This window comes from Syngnathus floridae, chromosome 4, assembly GCF_059516105.1.
Source record: "Syngnathus floridae isolate MCC-2025c chromosome 4, RoL_Sflo_1.0, whole genome shotgun sequence".
In the NCBI taxonomy this organism is placed as follows: domain Eukaryota; kingdom Metazoa; phylum Chordata; class Actinopteri; order Syngnathiformes; family Syngnathidae; genus Syngnathus; species Syngnathus floridae.
This window is the reverse complement of record NC_142416.1, coordinates 20,613,731-20,636,754: the sequence shown is the minus strand read 5'-3', so window position 1 is coordinate 20,636,754 and position 23,024 is coordinate 20,613,731. Positions and strand designations below refer to the sequence as shown.

At 49.4% G+C, this 23,024-nt stretch overlaps 3 protein-coding genes across 5 annotated transcripts; 2 read left to right on the top strand and 1 right to left on the bottom strand.

Annotated features, from left to right (window-relative positions):
• The first annotated feature begins 1,152 nt into the window (after positions 1 to 1,152).
• On the top strand, positions 1,153 to 13,984 carry cacng2b (calcium voltage-gated channel auxiliary subunit gamma 2b). The gene is made up of 4 exons (XM_088373739.1): positions 1,153 to 1,502; positions 8,112 to 8,195; positions 11,769 to 11,909; positions 12,697 to 13,984. Exons 1-4 carry the CDS (start codon positions 1,292 to 1,294, stop codon positions 13,218 to 13,220), a joined length of 960 nt encoding a protein of 319 aa, XP_088229865.1. The 5' UTR covers positions 1,153 to 1,291; the 3' UTR covers positions 13,221 to 13,984.
• Positions 13,700 to 17,364, bottom strand: ift27 (intraflagellar transport 27 homolog (Chlamydomonas)). Of its 2 annotated transcripts, none has more exons than XM_088373741.1 (7): positions 17,102 to 17,364; positions 16,616 to 16,700; positions 15,911 to 15,970; positions 15,753 to 15,812; positions 15,570 to 15,687; positions 15,344 to 15,453; positions 13,700 to 15,269 (listed from the first exon to the last, which is right to left on the bottom strand). In XM_088373741.1, the coding sequence occupies exons 2-7, from the start codon at positions 16,658 to 16,660 to the stop codon at positions 15,165 to 15,167; spliced, it is 498 nt and encodes a 165-aa protein (XP_088229867.1). In that variant the 5' UTR covers positions 16,661 to 16,700; positions 17,102 to 17,364; the 3' UTR covers positions 13,700 to 15,164. The 2 variants fall into 2 exon arrangements, with proteins under 2 accessions (XP_088229867.1, XP_088229866.1); XM_088373740.1 differs by having other exon boundaries at positions 16,616 to 16,695; positions 17,102 to 17,361.
• A 416-nt stretch (positions 17,365 to 17,780) lies between these two features.
• Positions 17,781 to 22,659, top strand: syngr1b (synaptogyrin 1b). 2 transcript variants are annotated; one of them, XM_088373911.1, is made up of 4 exons: positions 17,781 to 18,155; positions 20,234 to 20,471; positions 20,548 to 20,693; positions 21,394 to 22,659. In XM_088373911.1, exons 1-4 carry the CDS (start codon positions 18,054 to 18,056, stop codon positions 21,622 to 21,624), a joined length of 717 nt encoding a protein of 238 aa, XP_088230037.1. In that variant the 5' UTR covers positions 17,781 to 18,053; the 3' UTR covers positions 21,625 to 22,659. The 2 variants fall into 2 exon arrangements, with proteins under 2 accessions (XP_088230037.1, XP_088230038.1); XM_088373912.1 differs by lacking the exon at positions 21,394 to 22,659 and adding an exon at positions 20,871 to 21,042 and having other exon boundaries at positions 17,782 to 18,155.
• The last annotated feature ends 365 nt before the right edge of the window (positions 22,660 to 23,024 follow it).

Here is a 23,024-nt window from a genome sequence, read left to right as displayed (position 1 = left end):
ATTTTTTTCATCCTTAGCTTCTAAGCATCCTCTTCCTCCTCCTCCTCCTCCTCCTCCTCCTCCTCCTCCTCCTCCTCCTCCTCCTCCTCCTCTTCTTCTTCTCCTCTCAGCTTCGGCGAGAAGACGAGCGAGAAAGCCGCGGATTGACGTGTCGCTGGAGCGAGATTAAAAAAAAAAAAAAAAAAAAAAAAAAAAGGAGGGAGGGAGGGAGGGAAATCAAGTTGGGCAGAAAAGACGCTGGATGTTTTTCACCGGAACGCGTCGTCGTGCGGAGACCGACTGAGGAGTCTCTGGATGCGGCAAGGCTCGGGCATCGTCCCGCTAAACCTCCACCATCTCCACGGCCACCGCCGCCGCCGCCGCCGCCGCCGCCTCCTCTTCTTCTTCCTCCTCCTCCTCCTCCTCCTCCTCCTCCACCGCTGCCTCCGCGCTCCGTCGGCCGGCTGCATGAGCGCCGATGCCCGGCCTGATCGCCGCCTGGATGCGCCCCTCCAGGAGCCCGCATGGAAACCGGGGACCAGAATATTAGGAGGAAGGCCGAGCAACTAAGCAGGCTGTGCGCTTTTATCCACCCCCATCTTCCTTGGCTTCTCCTTTTCTTGGATGGATTATTTTGACATGTGCTGAGGGGCGTCCATGGTGGGCTGGCTTCTTTTCAAAATGGCAGTTTGGCACCCAAAGAGTTCGATGGCATATATCATTTAAAGTGGTATTTTGGGGGGGCGGGTGGGGGGGCGCCAAAAGTGACAACAGAGCGGTGGGTCGCAACCTGATGTTGAGGTGGCCCGTATGATAGTCCATGTGCAAGCTTGTAAAGTTTCTACTGTGTGCGAGTGTGTGCGTGCGTACGTGCGTGTGTGCTTGTGCTAGAATAGCTTGGTCAGACGCCCCGATCTTGTTATTGGGGGTTCGGCCTTCGCAGGGCTTCCAAAGTAGGCCTCCTTCCTGTGGGATCAAGTTTGTTTTTTAGGTCGCTCACTTGTTCCACTTTGGCGCCTCTTTGACCGCCCTCCTACTCGCCCCCCCCCCCCCCCCCCCCCCATCCCCTTTTAAAGGGTTCAACTTATTTCTTACTTGCTGGTCGGCGACCCCCCACCCAAAACCAACCATACGATTTCCCCCGAGCTCCCCTAATTCCCCCGCCCCCCCCTCGGCCCCCCGCTACCGCCGCCCGCCCGCCGCCGCCGCCCACCCCCCCTTGTCCGAGCTGGCGTGGCGACGCAAACTCACAAATATTTACTTCCTGTACGTGAAGAGGAAAGGGGGCCCCCCCTTTGTGGAATGCGGCAACATGGGCGTGTTTGACCGCGGGGTTCAGATGCTGCTGACCACGGTGGGGGCCTTCGCCGCCTTCAGCCTCATGACCATCGCCGTGGGAACGGACTACTGGCTGTACTCGCGCGGCGTCTGCAAGATCAAGAGCAACAACGAGAACGAGACCAGCAAGAAGAACGAGGAGGTGATGACGCACTCGGGCCTCTGGAGGACCTGCTGCCTGGAAGGTGAGGCGCAAATCCATGGCTCGCTCTTTGCTCCATTTGGCGCGAAGACAATTTGAGGCTTTACTCGGTCGGGCCTAACGTCAACATCCGAGGCACTTTGATGAGCCCAACGTGAATTTACCATGTAAACATCAACGACGAGCAATAGAAGTGTTTACTCCGTAACAATCGAGGACACTTGAGAGGGGCGTTGTAAGCCTGATGGACAAGTTTTCATCAGCACCGTAAGCATTTTAGAGGCATCGGTGGGCCGAACCTACAAGTTGGAGTTGTTTTAGAGCAGGAAGCCTTGTCCAACTTCATTTTGTGGACAGCCGCTTTGTAAATGCGGTCGTGAAACCAAATAAATGCGTAATCGTCTCATCAAATGATCATGTATGACACGAAATCATCAAATGATCATATATTACGCAAAACAATGATCGTCGGTTCAAAGCTTTCAGATGTCAACGGTAGCGCTTTCTTCAATTATCGTTCAAGTGATTGAATGAACATTTTACTAAAGATTTTAGAGAGGGTCATGACAGACACGATTTGCATTCACGGGCCACGTGCAATGATGCAGCCGACTGGATTTGGCCCCCGGGCCTTGGGTTTGACACCTGTGTTTTAGAGGAGGATTCAAGGGGATCAACGTACCCATCTGGAGTCATAATTCAAGTTTTGATAAGACAATTCTGAGGCTGTGAGAAGGTTTTGTAGGGCTTCAATAGCAAAATATATCATCAAAGACATTGTCGATGGAAAATATTAAGTTTGATGTCCAAGGTTTTGCATTGGATCGCATCAGAATGTGCACCTTGTCTATTGAGTCTAAAAGTGAATCCAAACTGAGACACCAATCAAAACTCTTTTCATTCTTTCTCGGAATTTACCTTGAATTTAGTATTCACACAGAGCCGTTCATAAAGTAGAGTAACATCATTGCCTGGCCTGGCCTGGCCTGGCCTGGCCTGGCCTGGCCTGGCTTGGCTGGCCTGGCCTGGCCTGGCCTGCCGGGTCCGTCGGAGCTCCCGTGACGGATTTGCCCGTGATGGATCTGTCCCCGGGCCGCAGTCTGGTTCTGAGGCGCCGGGCCCGGCAGCCCCGAGGGCTGGCGGGCCGTGACAGGTGGAGCTCAGCGGGCTCTAAGTGCCGCTATTAATCTCCATCACGCCGCCGCCGTGTGTGTGACAGCAGATATGTTTCTGGGAATGAGATGTGAGCACGTGTGTGTGTGTGTGTGTTCATCATTTTTCTTACAGAGGACATCTGAAGCCAGTGAACCTCGCAAGGTTAAACTCTTTTTAAGCTGTGCAGACACACCACAATGTCTTTTATGCGTCCCCCACCCCCTTTCTCTTTCTTAACAGCTTTCCAATGCAGTGCTAGATAGACTAGCTAGGATATACCATTCAGAGATAGTTGGGATGGTGGGATGTATAGGAGGGTGAATGACAACAAGCTAAAAATAAACAAAAAATGCTGTTGATGAGTAGGCTACTTCCTGGTTCATGAGCAATGACAGATGGGAATATACCATCTGAATTGTGAGGTGGGGATAACAATCAAAAGAGCTAACAACATTTGAACAGTTGCAGGTGAATAAGTTACTTCCTGGCTTATGAACAGACTGTCCCGTTTTCTGTTTTGCAGAGCGGAGCCATAGGTTAAAATTGTAAAAAGGTAACATTTGTGAGTTTGCAGGCTACTTTCTAGTTTATGAGGAGTGACAGACTGGACTGCACCATTTTTTTTTTATGTCGGGGGCTAGCATGAAAAGTCAAAATAGTGAAATGACTAAAAAACTTTGGTTGATAAGCAGGCTACTTACCGGTGGATGAGGAATGACACAGCAGACTGTACCATTTTCAATTTTCTGGTGGTGAGAAAAAGGCCTGCTGATGTCCTAAAAACAAAATGTTTGTCGGTTTGGTTAGCAAGCAAGCAGCTTATTGGCTTACGAGGAACAAGAGAGGGATGGGACTGAACCATTTTCAATTCTGAGATGGCGGAGGCACCAATGAAAAGAGCTAAAAGCATTTCAATGTTTGTACCTCAAATAAATGCTTTCTATTCTTTACCCGAAGAAACAAATGATATCAAGATATGGTCATTCAATGCTGCTTGAACATATAAGTCAACACTTTTTTCTTCTCCCGAGAAATAAAACAAGAGCTGATTGATTTTTTTTTTAAACACCGATGATCTGAAATTGAACATTTAAAAAGTAAATGCCGCTCCTCAAATAACAACCTGGATTTTCATGAGATGGAAAAAAAAACAGGTTACAACTACTAGAGAAAATAACCGGGCTGATGGTTAAAAAAAAACAAAAAAAAAAACTAACAAATGAAATGCTTGCTTCCTCTTTGACTTCAACAAATACTTAACTTTAAAAAATACAGACGTGTTGAAATAAAAACAAGGGTCATGTGAAAAAAGAATGAAAAGAAAAGCAGGAAGCGCAAAAAACGCTCACCTGATGCTTCGTGTGTGTGTGTGTGTGTGTGTGTGTGTGTGTGTGTGTGTGTGTGTGTGTATGTGTGTGTGTTGTGCTGGCACCTCCCTGCGCCCTCTTTAACGCTTGGCGGGAAGGTGCTGACAGGCCGCCTGTGCCGTCATCCCACAGCCAAAGCCAGTGACCTCTGTGTGTGTGCGTGTGTGTGTGCATCTCCACATTTACTGTTGTCGATCCCCGAAATCCAAAACGCAAAAGCCATGGATGGTACCGCGCCAAGGGATCGAGATCGGTTGCCGATACCGGCGACAGATGCAAAAGGCTCAAAAATGTTTAGCGCGCAACGCTTGAACGTATGGGTGAATCAGAAAGAAAGGTGGTTATGTGGCACAAAAGTGCAAGCGCTATCGCTAATGGAAAAAGAAGCCGTATTACGCCATACTCGTGAGATCTTCACAAACAAAATCTCCTCATCCTATTGTCAATGAATCCGCCGCTATTCCCACGCCTTCCAATAAACAGCAGTAGTTGATGAGGGAACAACGTAAGCGATATGAGGCACCAGCGTGTGTGCGTGCGTGTGTGTCTGTGTGTGTGTGTGTGTGTGTGTGCGCGTGTGTGTGTCTGTGTGTGTGTGTGTGCGTTATGCGAGACATTAGCCTATTGATTGTCAATGATGCAATCAGTAGGGAAGAACAAAACGCAGACACACAAAGACACGTGGGCATCTACAACATTTTTTTCTCCTCGTCTGAAGATGAGGTGCTCAATGACCTAACAATAAAACATAAACACGTGATTAAACCTCGGCTTCATCGGCAACGCACCTGAAATAAACGCAATCAAATAATGGTCTTTATTTAAAAATATAAAAAAAACATTTCAATTGAAAAAAAAATGTATGCGTATGTTTCAAAATTAGGTTCGTCGTCGTCAACCTTGAGGAAAAACAATAAACGCTGCACCTCAAATAATCACCTCCTTTTGTTTTTAACAGGTGATGATGATTAAAAAAAAAAAATCATGGACAAATGTAACAAGAGTTCGTGCTAATCATAACCATTCATGAAGTTCATTATTGAAGGATGATACCGGGAAGATTTACCGACTCGACACGTGAGTAAATAATCAATCGGCTAATCGGCCTTGAACCGTAAAATGCTGACTCGGCCAAACGAAGGATAAAAAGGAATCCGCTTGGCAACTTCTCAATGCGTTGACCTCGAAAACTTTTCAAAACTGCAAGCGGTGGGTGGCGAAACCCAAATGGCCGCCTTCCGGTTCAATTTGGGCCAGAGGTCCCGCAAATGTTTTCATCGCTTCCGTTTTGTGTCGATGGGCCAAACTGGTGACGGACGGGGGACTGATTTCATTTTTGAATTGAATTGAGACGTCACATTTGCTAATTGTAGCAATAAGCTAACAAGAAGTTGAGTTGAAATTTCCCGCAAAAAAACGCCCGAGTCTTTACACGAGTGTGTTGCTGTAAAATACATAATTCCACTTCCCTTTCAAGGAGATAAAAAAAAAAAAGAAAAAAAGAAAACTGGGAACAATCCGCCAGCAAAGGAAGGATGGGGTGAACAAGAGGTTGACGCCAGATAGCAAAGGATGAGGAGGCAGAAAGGGAAGGTGCGATGGTGCGGGCGGAGGAAGAAAAGAAGCTGGAAGAAGGAGAAAAAGGGGAAAAAGAACATGCGGCGGCGCTCAGCAAAACGCTTCGCCCGTGCAAAAAACTCAAACGTCCGTCCGCCTCAAATTTGACAGGAATCGGACATCCCAAAATGGCGGGCGACTTTTTGCAATGCCAGCCGTGTGGTTTTGTGGTTTTATTTCATTTGGTGTCTTTTGGCCAGAGCGGGAAAACGCCAGACGACTCGCGAGCTATTTTTGTGGCTTTCCTTGAGCAAATTTCACCAGACAGGCCGAACGGGATGAGCAAAATTTGGCCCCCCCGAAAAGATGAAAGCCACGCATCACATCATCAGAGGAAGCAAAGAGGGTCGCCCTAAAATGACCACTTTTCCATGAGTGCCAGTACGCTACGCTGTCAGCGGTTGCTATGGACCTATATGAGCCTTTGAACAGCCGTTGCTATGCAGCGAGCGAGGCAGAGCAATGAGCCAGAGGCCCATGCAGTGGATGAGTCATAGCCCCCCCCCCGCTCCAACTCAGACCTCCCTTCACTCAACTCACACTTGTACCCCCCTACTGCGTTCTTTACACACACACACACACACACAAAGGAGGACGAAGCTCCCGGCGTTCTCGCGGCGTCCGAACCTGTCGAACGTGGCTGACGGCGCCAATGCACGCACACCTGGATGCGGCGGCATTGCAGAGGCGCACACACTCACTCACACGCGCTCATTGTAACCTGTTGTGATGTGTGCACTGTAGCCTGACACGCCCTCCGCTCGCTCAGCACGGTCACGTGACCTGTACTGCAGCTTCAGACCTCCCGGGGACATTTTGTGCCTTTGGGAAACGGACGTGAAACTTTTGCCAGACATTGTGCACATTGCATTTTCTGCACCGCCACTAAAATGGCTTGGAAATTTGGACTTGGAAAATTCCATTCCTTAAGGCTCCAGTCTCAAAAATCCAAGAGTGGAAAACAATTTGTCATTTTTGACCGCGATCGAGGACACAAATGTGAAGAGCTGAGTCAGCGCTGGTCTTCTCCCTGCGCCGTAGCTCGGCGGACAATAAAAGCGGCCAATTCCGAGCCCCAAGTGGGTCGATGGACAAATGAAGGCCATTAAGATCAAATTAAGATGAGTCTAGATTCAGCGTGTCATAAAGCAGCACGGGGATGAGAACAAATGCAAAAGTGAAAAAGCCAAACATCGCCGCGCGCGACGCAACGTCGGAGTACATCGGGACCCAACGAGGCCAAGGTGAAGCGGTCGGATGAAAGAAATGACGCGCCGGCTCCGGCTCCGGCTCCGGCTCCTGCTCCGGCTCCGGCTCCGGCTCCTGCTCCGGCTCCGGCTCCGGCTCCGGCTCCGGCTCCTGCTCCGGCTCCGGCTCCGGCCGGCCCATCAAATTCTTGAACCCGTGGCCCGTAAATGTCCCAGTCCGTTCATCTGCGCTTCCATCTTGCGTGGAAACAAAGCCGTGCCGTCAAATCGCAGTCTGGTGCCGTCGTTGACCTCGTTTTCTTAATGGCACTTCAACAGGAAAGACAAATAGGATTTATTTGGTGGATTTATATTTGATCCCTGATGACTTTTGACCAATCTTATTGGAATGCCATTTTCACTGGGATGGAAACATTTAGCAGGATGTGTGGGAAAAAAATCATTTCAATGACAAAACCGTCAGATGAAAGTGGAAGAAAATATCCCATGTTGATATTGGCCGCAAAACGTTTTAGTGGAGCGGAGACGCCGGTCGCTGACCGACTTTGGAAATGCCCGGGGGGGGAGCATTTGTGTGTTTTCCCACCACAAAGGGCCACTTTGTATCAAGTATTCAGCGGCGACACGAGGCGCCGGTGTGGGCGGCGTGTCCTACGTGGGACGGCGACGTAGCGACAACTTAGCCAACTCCCGAGGTGTGAAACGCACACACGGATGATGGCGTGCTTTTTATGGAAGCCGCCGCCACCGCCGCCGCCGCCACCGCCGCCGCCGCCGCCGCGTGTTTTATTCAAGAGGGCCGAATCCTCCGCGTATCAGCAAACGGTCCGCAGCCGTCGTCTTTCAAATGGAAGTATCGTTCACTTGGCCTTTGGCCTGGCGACAAGCTCCAGCTTCATGTTTTCTTGCTGTTTAGCAACAGCAGTAGCAAATCCTTGTTCTCTTGTTGACGTGTTGTCACGTTAGCAGCATTTGTCTTGCTTCGTCACTTCAACGGCTACTGCTCGTCCTAAGTGTGACTCTTTCAAAGAGCTCGCGGGGTTAGCTTGAAGCCAAAAACATATCCGTGGGCTCGTGATCGCTTCAGCTAGCAAATCAAGCTAGCCGGCTAATGCTGGGCCCGGCTCGGATGCGCCGCTTGTCCTGATTGTTATTTAAAAACGAATCGAGTCTTTCAAAGAGCCCACGGGTTCAGCTTGAAGCCCAAAACACGTCCGTCGAAGCGTCGTTAGCTACGCCGTCTGTCCGCGCGCCTTTTCCCACTTTGCATTGGTTTCAACGATATTCTTTTTCTGTCTCCGTCAGGTTCCTTCAAAGGCATGTGCAAACAGATCGACCACTTCCCGGAAGACGCCGACTACGAGGCCGACGCTTCCGAGTACTTCCTACGTGAGTCGGGCCCGATCGGGTTTTGAACGTGCTGTCGGGTTAGCCGCAAATCTTTGCGTTTGGTCGCTTTGGGTATTGTCCAGGTAGCGATTTAGCATTCAGCCATGTTAGCTTTTACGTGTCATGGTTGGACAAAAAAAGTAGAATGACTATCTTGTCATTGTACAACTGATGTCAAAGATCCTTCGAAAGTGGTTGGACGCTGGTAAAAGTCCAAAGTGAGCGTGGACGAGCCGAGGCGGCAAAGAAGAGGACTGCGTGACGGGAGGCTCACGTTTGGGGAGGTGAAGGGCAAGGAGGAGGCCGGCGAGCCTGCCGCCGTCTCCCAGCGGCCCGCCAATTAGGACACTTGGCTCTATAAATACCAGCGGGCGGCTGCGCGAACTGGGTCAAACCTCCTCCCCGGTGTCCTCCCCGGTGTCCCCCCATCCCCCCGCCCATCTGTTTGTGCATCCCCGCCCGACCGGCCGGGCCTGACAGCTGGTCCGCGGCGGGCGGGCGGGCGGGCGGGCAGGCAGGCGGGCAAGCGAGCGGCGGGCGTGGGCGTCGACAATCCGCCGGGTGAGAAACCTTGTTCGAACGTTATCCAGGGTGCCCCAAAAAAACGGGACTAGCGGAGCCCGCTGGGGCAGAAGAGCGAGGAGAGTTGAAAGAGAAATTGAGGTGAGCTTCTTCTAAATGGAAGAGCAAGGAGGAGGGAACGCTATTTGGCATCATGTTAGCGGCGTAGCTACGCCAACGTCTCGTCACACATCAGCTGCTGTCATGTTTAAGCGGCAGAAATGGTTCAGGGCATCGGTATCTGCTCCGCTTCCTTGAAACCTCTCTTTGGCTTCCGAATTGAAGTAGCCGTGCTGCTCGACCTTGGAGGCTGCGCCGGGGCGTATCTGTGCGGTCATCTCGCGTGTCAAGCGAGCGCATTTGCTGTCGGCTGACCTACATTGGCGCCCGAGCAGATGCGCCGCAAACGCTGGAGGGAAAAGGCGAGCTGAGCGCCCAAAAAGTCAACGCAAACGTCAGTCTTTCCCATCTCAGCCTTTGGCCGCTTGCGTGACATCAACCTAAGGCCCTCGTCGGTGAGCGTACTCGGAAAACGGCGTCAACGTGTCGATTCGAATGTGACACCGTCGGCCGTTCGATCCATCCTCAACAGGGCTCCTCCGCCCGTTGGATCGTGCGCTGGGTGGTCATTTCATTTTCCGGAGCCTTGTCATCATTATCAGCATCATCATCATCATCATCATCACCATCATCCTTCAGCCTCCTCAAGCGGTTAAACACGCACACACACACACACACACACACACACACACACACACACGAGCACACAGGGCCGGCCAGCCAGCCTGGTGAGATGTGTACATGTGGATATTACGTAAGCGAGAGCAGCGTGCCTCTCCAAGAGCACTGAGGGAGAAACACACTTCACCCCCGACCGACCCACCGACCGACCCACCGACCCACCGACCCACCGACCCTTCAGTAGGACGCAATGAACAAAAATGTCAAGAAATAAACGAATAAATGAAGAAAGAAAGATTTCGTATTGTTATTAAATGATCAATTTAAATGAATGAAATCATTTCTTTTCTCCCAATCAGATGAATCGTCGACACGTTTGGATTAACGTTGTCCTTTTGCCTATTTGCTCTGCTCCTTTGCGCTAAACGCTTGAGATGGCTAATCGGCGGCGTCTTTTCAGCTGAGTCCAAATCAGGCTACTTTACTGACATAAATCCTCTCCTGACCTTTAAAGCGCATCTCACGTTACGTTAATCCGTCCAAAGTGACGTCAGGAAAAAAAAAAATCGTTCCGATACAAACTTTGCCCGCTTTTGCTGCCGCGCGAACTCGGCTGCTAAAATGAGACGGCCGGCCTGATCCTGGTAGCATAAAGCCACAAATTGGAAGGGGGGTGTGACATCACCGTGCGATGACGTCACTGCTCCGGCTGATGTCACGGCGGGCTATTTTGGTGGACGTGGAGGCATATCACCATTTGCACCAGTAATGCGGCTTGATAACCACTGACGCGCGCACGTTTGTTTGCCATGCGGACGGAGCGTGCACGACATTTGTGAGCACGCTGCAGAATGTCAGCGTCACTTTCAAACGGAGCTCGGAAAGGAACAACGTGAACAGGAAGTCGAACACACAAGTGGTTGCGACGATCCTGTAGCAATATTTTGCAGCCATTTTAACAAGCGCATCTTCTTTGCCGCTGGGCTCTCCCACGTGGGTGGCGGCGGCGGCGGCGGCGGCGGCGGAGGACACAATGCGTAGGTAGTGCATAGTGTGGACGGGAAACACCACACTTTGGCACCACACAGCCAGGATGTGGGTGATCGATCGATCGATCGATGAGTGCGTGTCTTGTTGTGTTGGATCTTGGCCTGTGTGTGTGTGTGTGTGTTGTAGAAAGCGAACACACACACACACACACAGAGGGAGCTCCCATGGCACCCCCGCCACCCCCTCTATAATTCAGCCACAATTAAAAGGCTCGCTTCTACCATAGCTAATGAAACCATAAGTCAAGACCACACGCGCACACACACACACACACGCACACACAATGCAGCATATGTGAGGGGATGGAATGGACAAGTGGGAGGTGTTGTGCAACATGTACACTCGATTGTAATTCGGCAGTGACGCTGCCGCCAACTTGTGTTGGCGATTGTATGAAAAGTATCAATTGTATCATATAATATAAAAGTTTAAATTGAATGTATTCAAAAATAATACATCCGTGACTTGGTTTTTAATCAGAATGCATCGTGAATGATCAAACTTTGCATTCTCTACGTTTTGTTCTTCAAATGGGTGCAACGTTTTGAAACAATCAACACAAAGTCCACCTTTGATTAACGCTTGGTTGTTTGCAGCATCCAAACTCTCGCTCGATTGCACCAAACGGACAACCAGATTGAGACCTTACGCGTGTGTTTGTGTTACAATGAAATCCAAACGTGAGGTGTCAAAAAGGCCTTTCATGTTATTGCATGCTATCAAAAGGCAACTGGTTACAAATGGGATTGAAGCGTAGCCAACCTCGTGTGTGTGTGTGTGTGTGCGTGCGTGCGTGCGTGTGTGTGTGTGTGTGTGTGTGTGCGTGCGTGTGTTGGGCGGCCCTCGGCCACCTTGAAGACAATTTGCCGCGACAACACATCAATAAAGAAGAGGAGATGGGGTTCAAACAAATAGGATGAAGGGGAGTGTGTGCGTGCGTGTGTGTGTGTGTGTGCGTGTGCCAAGTGTGAGGTCACCTTACGTCACGTGATGGGGGAAGCCGGCCGGGCGTCTTTGCACGTTGAGGTTTTTGCCAAGTCATCTTTTGGTCTCTTGATGGTGTTTTGGCGCTCTTTCAATCTTTGGAAGAATCATCCAAATGATTACAATGAAATAAAACATCACAACCAGTTTTTTGTTTTTTGTTTTGACCGCACCTAGAAAGCAAGCTCTGTTGTTGAGTTGGCGAGAGAACCTCGAAGAGAAGCCAAGGCAGCCGCTTCCAAATTGAGCTGTGAGCGATGCTAAGGAGCGAGGCTAACGAGCAGCTGTGTTTTGTAGGTGCGGTGCGAGCCTCCAGCATCTTCCCCATCATGAGCGTGATCCTGCTCTTCATGGGGGGGCTCTGCATCGCCGCCAGCGAGTTCTACAAGTCGCGCCACAACATCATCCTCAGCGCCGGCATCCTCTTTGTCTCAGCGGGTAAGAACCTTCAGGAATGTTTGCTTTTCGTGCTACGTTTGGGTGCTTACAATTCAAGGATGTTTAAAAAAAAAAAAAAAAAAAAAAACACCCCCCCCACACACACACAGCAACCCCGACGAGCCTGGCTCCTGTACCGGATCGAGAACAGTCTTTCTTTCGGGAACCGGACAGGACGACCCCAATTTCGGGTCATGTCGCCAAAACGAACTAGCTTTGTATCGCTGCGATTGTTTTGGCGCCTTCCACAAATGGGAGTTGTAAGCGGAACCAAACTGCAAGTAAAGGCTAAATAGAAGTGGGCTAAAGTGTGAGGAGTGTGATTGAGACGTATCGTAGCAAAAAAAAAAAGAAAGAGGATCGGGGACACCTTATTTTTAGCGTGTAATCCCAGTGGCTCCTCTTAGCCTAGCAACAGGGGCGAGAGAGGCAGCCATTGAGGGCGCCGAAGAGAAAGAGAGAGCGCAAAAGCGTGACTTGGAAGGGTTAGCGCAATCTCGCTGGCGCAGCCCACCGGGCCGTGGCCTAGAACCACGGAAAAAGCTCACAACATGGCCGCCTTTGGGTGCCCTCTGTCTCTCAGAATGAATGTGGAGGCAACGCTGCTCAATGTACCACCTAGTGGTCAACGTGCTCCCAACGTGGGAAATGTGGGAAATATGTAGGGCACCCTTTGGTCGTTTCGTCTTGCGTATCCATCGGGTGCCTTGAATCTGAAGAAGACAAAGCGGAAATGGTCTTTTCCATCCATCTTTTGCGCTCACCCCGTCTCCTTTTTGCGCTTCAGGCTTAAGCAACATCATCGGCATCATCGTGTACATATCAGCCAACGCCGGCGACCCTTCCAAGAGCGACTCCAAGAAGAACAGCTACTCCTACGGCTGGTCCTTCTACTTCGGCGCGCTCTCCTTCATCATGGCCGAGATGGTGGGCGTGCTGGCCGTGCACATGTTCATCGACCGCCACCGGGAGTTGCGCGTGGGCGTGCGGGCCGCCGACTACCTCCAAGGCGCCGCCATCACGCGCATCCCCAGCTACCGCTATCGCTACCGCCGTCGCTCGCGCTCCTCGTCCCGCTCCACCGACCCTTCGCACTCGCGCGAGGCCTCGCCGGTGGGTCTCAAGGCCTTCGGGACGCTGCCCTCGACCGAGCTGTCCATGTACACGCTGCCCAAGGGCCAGACGGGCACGCCCACGGCCACCTATAACTCCACAGAGAGGGACCACAACTTCCTGCAGGTCCACAACTGCGTCCAGAAAGACCTGAAAGACTCCGGCAACCCCGCCAATCGACGTACCACACCCGTATGAAACTCATGCTGAGCGACACTTCCAAAGGGGAGGGCGGCCAAGTCGTGGGAAAATGTCAAGGTCTCACCAAAGCTCCGGCCGGCACTTTGGTTTCTGTTTGACGGAAGCGGATGAAAGAGAGGAGAAAAAAAAAAAAAAAAAAAAAAAAAAGCAGCATAAACGCAAACGAAACATGCATGATTTTTCCCATCTTCCCTTGTTTAACAATTTGATGTTTGTAAAGATTTGAATGGGGTCAAAAGAGGGAACCGGGGGCGATCCAAAAGGCCGATTTATATTTTTTACTCTTCCTCGGTCTGGTGAAAAATGGCTTTTGCCCCCAAGCTCCCCCGACAAGCCCCAGTTTGTCTCTTTAGTTTCATTATCTTCCCGATGTTCTTCTTGATTTGCATAAATACTGTGAACCGCTGCGGTGTGCGATTTGAGCAGGGAGCACTTCAGAGGCCGCAAAAACAGCAAAAAAAAAACAAAAAAAGAAAACCTGTATCAATGATATTTATTCTAACATGAACATACATGTATACCTGTTAATACGTCATGACCACTTTCCTGACGCAAAAGAAAAAAATAATAATTAAGTAGCGATGCTAAGAGAAATGGAAACGGAAAAAGGCTTTGTGTGGGTTAATATTGCCGCATTTTTTTACAACAACAATTATAACAAAAAAAAAATTAAACACCCAAAAAAAAAGTGACAACCTTTTGGCCTTGGCCAAAAGACTGGCTGCCATCTTTGTTCAGGAACAATGAACTGCTGGGGGGGGGGGGGGGGGGGGGGGACCTCTGAGCCAATGAATGAAGACGACTTTGGACAATGTGACAGACGACATGACAACATGGAGTCCCTAAAAAGAATTTTCAAAAAACTAAAAAAGATGAATTTACATGCATGCAAATCCAAATCATCCAATCTGCTTTCAAGGAACTTCTTGTTTTGGAACAATGATGCCGTCCGTCCATCCGTGTAAAAGGCAGCAGCAGCAGCAGCAGCAGCGGCAGCGGCAGCGGCGGCGGCGGCGGCGGCAGCAGGCGGGATAAATTAGAACTTAATGTTACAGTATTGTGTCTTATTTTTCATTTTCTTTCTGGATTTTTTTTTTGGGGGGAGGGAGCGGACCAAGCTTCGGACAAAACCAGAAAGCTTTGAAGAGCTTTTCATTTCATTCGTTCAGTTCCAATTCTCCAACTAACACAGCCTTATTATTCTCATCAAAACGATTATGATTTGTCTCATTTTTGGGTTGTCTTTTCTTGTTCTTTGGTTCTTGCGTTGTGTTGTTGTAATTGACAATTTAAAAGAAAAAGAAAAAAAAAGAAGTGAACAAGTTGTAATGTCTTTCAAGGTGCCAAAACTGAATGATTCTGAACTTGGATGCATCAAGTCCTGATGTTGAATAAACACCGCAGCCCCCTGTAGGGAACGCAACGGCTCTCTCTCCGCGTGCTCTTAACAATACGCAATGAGTGGGAAGAGGAAGTCAAAGCAATGTCTGGCACAACACTTGCATGTCTATTCATTCATGACGTCATATGTTTCAAGTCAATCTAAGTCTTGCTTCCGCCATCTCCGACTCCCCCCCCCCCCCCAACCCCCCTCGTCTCAGCGGCGGAATAAATGTCAGAGCAGCGCGGTCTTCCCTTCCTCTGCCCGGCAGCCCCGCAGCCTCCCCATCTGCGCCCGCTCCCACTCTCCCCCGATGCAATGATCACAGCGGCGGCATGTCTCTCTGCAGTGCTGCTGTGATCAGAGCAGAGGGGGGAGGGGGCGGCGCAAAGATGGCGGCGGCGGCGGCAACAGCCAAGAAAGGATGATTCAAAATGGCGCCACACTGCCCACCACTGGAGCGGAGGCTCAAGAGCGTTCACCTCAATGTGCGGTACGTCGGCTGTCTTTTCAAATGTATTTCGTGTACGTAATGAGGACTTTTAATTTTGTCTCCCTCTCTAGCCTGGACTCAGGTTCTGTATGGCCTCTCTGCGGTCCTGGTAGAGCGAGTGAAAGGCCCGGGCTAGGCTGAGGAGCGGTGCGTCACATTTCTCCATCTCTTTCTGCAACGGACGGACACGACACGTCAAGCGAGGCCGACGTCGACTTTTGCGATCCTACAAAACGGTGAACTCACAGCTGACGTTTCGTAGTACTCCAGCCCCTGGTTTTGGGCCCACTCCTGGGCCACGGCCGCCTGCACTTCCCTCCTGGCTGACAGGTCCGACTTGTTGCCCACCAGAACCCCTGACACAAACACGCACGTAAACATGGATTGGAGCATTTTGGACGCGGTCGGAATGTGTGCGGGGGGGGGGGGTCAGGCTAGACTAAGTTTGCCATGCCGGGTCGGCCGGCATTACCGGGAACGTGGCGCCCCCTGCAGTGGGCGCGGAGCCTCTCCATCCAGCGGGCGCAGTTGGAGAAGGAGCCCTCGCTGGTCAGGTCAAACACCAGGCACAGCAGAGACAGCTCCCCCCACTGCACGCAGACAGCCCACAAGCGTATGACGGCCATGGAAGGACTTACATGTGTTTGTGTCTCACCATCTTCTCATTGGCTTCCACCAAGGATTCCTTCCCCGCAGAGTCGATGATGTAAAGTTCCTGAAAATATTTGCGGTCGCTTTTCAAGCTATCGCGAGAGCGGTCGAGCGCCACGACTCGACGGCGAGCGTTTATAGCGAAACAACGAGAGGGCTCACCACGCTGTCGCCGCTCTCGGGGATGTTGACGCTTTTGATGAGCAGCTCCGCTCCCGTTGTCTGTCAAAGAAAGAAAGAAAGAAAGAAAGAAAGAAAGAAAGAAAGAAAGAAAGACCTTTCCATGACCTTCAAAAGCTTGTGTGGTTTACATGATCCAGTTTGTGAATTTTCTCAGTCACACACACACATTTACACACATCCACTGCGGCAGCGCTCTAATGAGCTCGCGCGGTGTGCAGTAAGCAAGCCTTTTCTCTCTGCAGAATGCCAATGAAGGCCCCGTTAGCGGCAAATACACGGGGAATATCGCTAACGGTCCGGCTGACATTTTCAACAAAAAGGAGCACGTGAGCGGAATGGCCGGCGGCCCACTCTGGCCTTCTTGGCGAAGCGTTGAGACTCAAGCGGAGATTGATGAAGCCCGTGTTCGCGTTTGTCTGGGTGTGAGTTGGAGCCTACAGCAGCTCTCTCCTTGCGAATGCTTGACCACTTGTCCGCATCAAGAAATGGCTGAGAGTGGGTGTCCTTTTATTTTCACTTAACTTGAGCTGCAGTTTATCTGGAGCTTGCTTGTAACTCAAATGTTGTCTCATCACACAGTGACAAGACGGACCAAGCAAAAGCACAGAAGCCGAGAAGCTTCCGTCATGTATCACAGCTCCGAGGTCGAGGTTGACTGTATTTAATCTTATGACTTGTTCTCACCATGCTGTAGTTCTTCTGGAAGAGAGTCCCATCACTGTGGAACATCTGTGAGAGGGCACTTTTGCCCACTGCTGGATCTCCTGTACTCAAACACACAGAGACATATTGGGATGAATACATCAACGAGATCATCCAAAATGGCTGACTACAAACCTGGTTAACTAAATGTATTACTTCTATGTAATGTACAGTCAGGTAGTGGACTAAAATTAATCCGACAGACGGATTTCACAGATTAACATTATTTCAATGCGTGACATACGTTTTGTGATATTTTAATTTGTGCCTTGGCTCAACAAAGACTGCAAACGCTGTTGTTGTGTAGATGTTAGAAAAATACAAACAAGGGCATATTAAAAGATCAGGCGTAAATCTCAATATTAGGCAAATTACTAGCAATAGCTAGTTAGCTTTGCTAACACAAAAGACTAACTTCTGCTTGGCTAAGCCTCAAAATGACGATAGGCAAGTTAAAACTCCACATACCGACCATCAAACACCTCGCCCTCAACCTCACCATAACGAATGAGACTGACTGATATGTTCGTTAATTCCAAATTATTCTATTTGAATGCTTTTCAGTGGTATTCTCTTCGGAACGCCTCGTCGACATGTCTCCTAGCAACCGTTCATGGAGAGCTCACATTGGTTACGTTAAAGACTGCGTAGGCGCCTGTGTCCTTCATCATTGGTTACATATGGGAGCACCGCAATTTTCTTTTTGCCCTTGATTTTGCCTGCCAGGCTAATTGTGCCCACACACATCCGCTCTCGTTTTAATATTCGGGAGATAAATGTGGTATTTATGACGTCCAGTTCCTCATTTTTACGCTCATGCACGCGTTTGTCGTGTTCCCGGGACCATAGAACGTTGAAACTGCCTTACGTTACATGTATAAATAAATAAATAAATAAATAAATAAATAAATACATAAATAAATAAATAAATACATAAATAAATAAATAAATAAATAAATAAATAAATAAATAAATAAATAAATAGATTTGAAGAAGTTCAATTGAAATCAATTATTCATTATTTAGCCTTATTTTAATACTCTTTTCATTTCTGTGCTGAAAAATGTCACGAAACTTTGTTTAAAAGAAAACCCTTGAGGCCAGTCAAATTGTGACGTTAGCAAGCGAGCGCGTGACTTCATGTGAGGACGTGCGCGTGCCCGCCTTGCGCGTCCCGAGCGTGACACCGGCTTGCGTGTTCACGCGCTCCGTAGAAAGGCAGCCGTCCATCACGCGCACCTTTCGCCCAACACGGGGATTTTTATTTTTTAGCGGTGAAATCAACTCCAAAATTCTCATCGTAAATATCAATAAGTAGAAAAGGTGTAAGGTCACGAGTTGGAGGGATTTGTCGGGGGCTTGATCCAGCAGCGAGCCCGGGAAGGAGAGGACCGAACCAGGCGGGGGCGGGGGGGGCGCCATGGATGGGATGCAGGCGTACGGAGCCGGGAAAGCCGGAGGAGCCTTCGATCCGGTCACCTTCTTCCAGCAGCCTCAGACGATACTCCGCATCGTGTCGTGGGTGAGTGAGCGAGCGAGCGAGCTAGCTCCATATTCGCTTATCATGAAAGCAATCGTCCTTTCTCCCCCTGACTGTTCATTTGAAAAGACTGTGACAATGACGGCCAGCAGTAAACAAACATGGCAGGAAGGGAGCGTCGCGTCCATGGGGCAAGTTCACACTAGAAGCATACATATGATATTTCTTTGTAGTTTGAATTCAACAAACGGAGGGCTTTAACATTGGTGTATTATGTGCCATAAGGTGGCAGCCAAGCAGTTTTCCCACTAAACCAGGCGATGGGTGGCCTGTTTAAACGAAGCTTCCTCTCCTCACCTTGACTTAGTTCCCTGCCCCAGAGATGCCCCAATATGATTTTTACCATTCAGCAATGAAGCGGGCGTCTGCAAGGAATATCAGACCATACATTTCCCCCAAAATACCCAAAGGGGCAAATCAGGAATTGATCTTTTAACAAAAGAATTTTGACCCAGTGGTACTGTTTGGTGCTGTTGACACCCAGCCTGGTGGAACTGCCAATGCGGACGACGCCATTTTGACGGCTTCAAACATATTCATCACATCAAGTAGGGTTAGCCTTAAGGCGAACGACTGTTGCTTAGCTGCACAAAAGCAAACAGCGGCGCAACGCAGCAACATTCTGACAACTGGCCGTTAACCTTTGCTAGCGCTCGCATGGCGGAATTTAGCCACGCGACGTTATTTACATGTCGGAGTTGCCATCTTGGGTTATGGTTTTCACCAAAGGTGAGGCTTGAATCAGGTTGTAATCAAATTGAGTTACTGTTAAAATCGAGCAATCGGTAGCGTAACTAGGTTGCTTTTCAAAGATACTTTTCAAGGTAGCAACAAATTAGGCTTGGAACACACACACACACACGCACACACACTCGCCCTCCTGATGCTCACAAGACTGAAGGCCCTCATGTGGTCCTGCACAAGACCTCCTTTCATCCCTGCTGGGATTTTTTTTTTTTTTTTTTTGTCTAGTGGGTTCTGACACAAAGCCAGGGAAGGCTTGATGTGAGTGCGCCGGCCTGGACTAAAACATCACATGGTCGGTCGGTCGGTCGGTCGGTCGGCTTAGCGCAAACCAGGAATGTGTCGGCTTGCGCGTTGCCGAGGTTTTGGGGTTTTTATTGTTTGTGCACACTGGGTAAGACTGGGTTGGGGTTAGGGTTTCGAGTGAGGATTCTGGTTTTAAGGTAAGGTTAGGATTTTAAGTGAAGCTTTAAAACCAGTGTTATGGTTAGCGTTTGAAATTTGGGTTTCAAGCCTTGATTTGCAGTTTGGGACTTAGGGTTGCTGTTTTTTTTTTTAATTTGGGTTTTAAGCTTTAGTTGGTGTTTTAAACAGCAGTCAAGTGACAACTTTAAGCCTTGCTTTGGGTTTCCAGCCTCGGTCAAGGTTTCAAACGGGAGTTTTTACGAGCTCAAGCTTCACTGTTGACATTCTTCTTCATGCTTGCGTGTGAGTGTCCACTCACGACGGAGATGGCGGCGTTGATGATGCAAGTGCCCGCTCTATAAATAGCCCCGCCGCCGCCGCCGCCCCTCAGCCAATCGTCCTCATCGCCCCGCCTAATGAAGAAGCTTGCGGGCAAATGTCGTGCGAGGAGGAAGGACAGGTGGAAAGCAGAATGACGTAGTGTGCCTGCCCTTCACGCCAACCCTAACCTAATTTAAAAACCCTACCCTAAAAACCCTAATTCTGTCTTGAAATCCTTATCTAAAAGCATTTTTGGGGAAAAATTGACCGCTTGCAACCTTCATTTAGTGAAGAGTAGCGTAGCAAAGGCTAGCTAGCGGCTAAGCTAAGAAGAAAGCGCCTTTTGTTTACAGCTCAGCCGCAAATGTTGTCCTCATTGAAAGTGATGAAACAAATGCGGCGTGACACTTAACGCCACGTTGCCGCCTCTCTGTGCGTGTTTCGCCTTTTCTCTCTCTCTCTCTCTCTCTCTCGCACACACACGCGCACACACACACACACACACACACACACGCACAGAGCAGCCGAGCAAAGGACACGGTGACGACACTTGGCTATTGCGCCTAACCTTAAGCTCGCCCCGGTCGCAGCTCTTCTCCATCGTCATCTTCGGCTGCATCGCCAACGAGGGCTACATCAACCGACCCGACGAGGTGCAGGAGTACTGCATTTTCAACCAGAATCCGAACGCCTGCAACTACGGCGTCTTCATGGGCTCCGTGGCCTTCCTGTGCTGCGTGGCTTTCCTGGCCCTGGACGTCTACTTCCCGCAGATCAGCAGCGTCAAGGACCGCAAGAAGGCGGTGCTGGCTGACATCGGCGTGTCGGGTAGGACGCTTTGTCCAAAACAGCGCTCAATTTGTCGGACTTCCTGTTCACCGGCCGTGTCACTTCCCGTCGGCAGCCTTCTGGTCCTTCATGTGGTTCGTGGGCTTCTGCTTCCTGGCCAATCAATGGCAGGCCACCGACCAAAACGACGACCCGTTGAGGGAGCGCGGGGACGCCGCCCGAGCCGCCATCACCTTCTCCTTCTTCTCCATCTTCACTTGGGTACGTAACAAGTCGGGCCGACGCAAGTTCAGGCGTGTCAAAGCTGCGGCTCCGGGGCCATTTTGCGGCCCTCTGGAATGAACTGAGCAGATTGACCAGTCCCGCCCCGCCCCGCCCACTTTGGCGTGCCAGTGTTTGATCTCCATTCATGTGTGATGCGCATGTTGTTCCCGACAGGGCGCCCAGGCGCTGTTCTCCATGGAGAGGTTTAAGAACGTGTCCTTTGAAGAGGAATACACCAAGTTGTTCCCACCTCAACCTCACCAACCGCTTGTCTGACGCTGCCGCCCCCCTCCCAAAAGCATTTTCCAAAGCTTGCATTAAAACGACTGCGTGAAGCTTCACAATATTTCTCTTCCGTGATTTTGTGACGTGAAATGATGAATGTGAACGACACTTTTTTTCTCGCTGGCAAGTAGCGCTTGCATCATAATGAGTGGTACTCAGACTAACTAGTCTAGCATTTTATGCATCATGTTCCTGTGCAAGTTCAGCCAGGAGATGCTGAGCTGGGGAAAAAAGCTTCTCTGGCGTTCCTGCTGCCACTGACTAACAACTCATGGACTTTCTGTGCTTTTCCCGCGAACTAATCAATGTTTTCCTTCTCTGTCCTCCTAACACACTTTCATCTTCTTCTTCTTCTGTCGCTCCTCCTTGGCATCCTCTCTCTGGCATCAAACAACCGCTCGGCCTATCCAAGGCGGCGCAGGGCTTCCTGGGCTTCCAGCGCTACAAGCTGGGCTCCGACTCGGCCCTCTTCTCGCAAGAGTACACGGACCCCAGCCAGGATGCGGCGGCCGACGGCGGACCTTACACCTCCTTCGGCGGAGACGACCTGGAGAGCCCGCCGGGCGGAGGGGGGGGAGGCGTCGGGCCGGCGGGAGACAGCGTTTTCGACGACAACGCCGGATACCAGCGTCAGGACTACTGAGGGAGGTACACGAGAAATGGGATCGCTTTGGTCGAGAGGCGGGGAGGGAGGTCTTCTAGTAGACCAGCCATCGTCAACTGGTGGTCCGCGGCCCTCTAGTGGTCTTTGGCGGTATTGCAAGTGGTCCGCGAATTTGGAAATGGAAAATAATTGTAACATTTTAAAAAATAAACTTGATTCATTATTTAGACTTGATTTATTTTTCAGCTAATTTTGTGAATAACCCGCCCATTCAAATTGTGTCAAATGTAGCTGAGATTTCCAAAAGAGACATAGCCTGCATAGGTCTACCCTCCTTCGGGGCAAAACAAAATAATATTCCGCCAAAGCAGTGGTCCCTGAGTTGCTTCTTGATTATAATGGTGGTCGTCTGGACAAAACCAGTTGAAACCCCCTCTTCTAAACTCACCTTCTGTTTAAATAAACCACACTACATCTGTTTTCAGACCAGATTTGCAGCGTGAACGCAAAGTGGCCCAGAGCCAAATTGACAACCTGGATCCGCTTTCACTTTATAAGCAGTAATTTCATTGAGGATTCAAAAGACCATGCGAAAATACCGACCTTACCTCAGAGGTAGTACTATAAAAAATACGTTTATATACTGAACTCACTGACTTTAACATAAACAGCTTACGTATGATACTGCATTGCTGCATTTTAAACTAAATATATTCAAATAGTGTACGTAAACAAATAGTTCAGTCGGTGGGTGTTTGAAATTATATAGCTTTATTTTGGGCCATTTCGGTATCAGGAAAAAGAAAGTGAACAGAAGGAAGATTTTGCTGATCTGTGTGCCTCAACCTTTTTCTGTTGTGTCAGGAGATGGTTTTATTTTGGGGTCATAATAATGAGAGTAAAAATATGTGTGTACACGTACATTTGTGTACTTTATACTGTAGACGTACACATGTGTGATGTTGCCTGTCCAATATGTTAAAATAAGAAAAATAATCGATTTGAAAGGTATTGTATGTTTTGGATGTTGCTTTCAAGTTCAACCAATGAGAATAAAGCCAGAAGAAAAAGTGGTGTGTGTGTGTGTGTGTGTGTGATGTATCATTTTTAAATATGCTGTTGTCGTCATTATCTAGATGGAGCTCTAACACTATCATGCGTGAGTTTCTAACTCATTTGGAAGTAAGTCAACAATCTGTATAGCATTCTGAGAGTCTTTTTTTAATGAGATGCGTGTAGAGATTTTGCAGTTCTAACTCTTACCATGCGATGGAGGTAAAAGGCCGACTGGCAATCCGGAAGTGCCATTTATTATTTGTTTGGTTTTTGCCTCGTTTGAAATTGAAAATCTCGCGATGCGGCAGGAAAATGATGAACGAATACGAGTAATAGCATGTAAATGTGACGAAAAATTTGGAAAATATCAAACTTGACTCAGC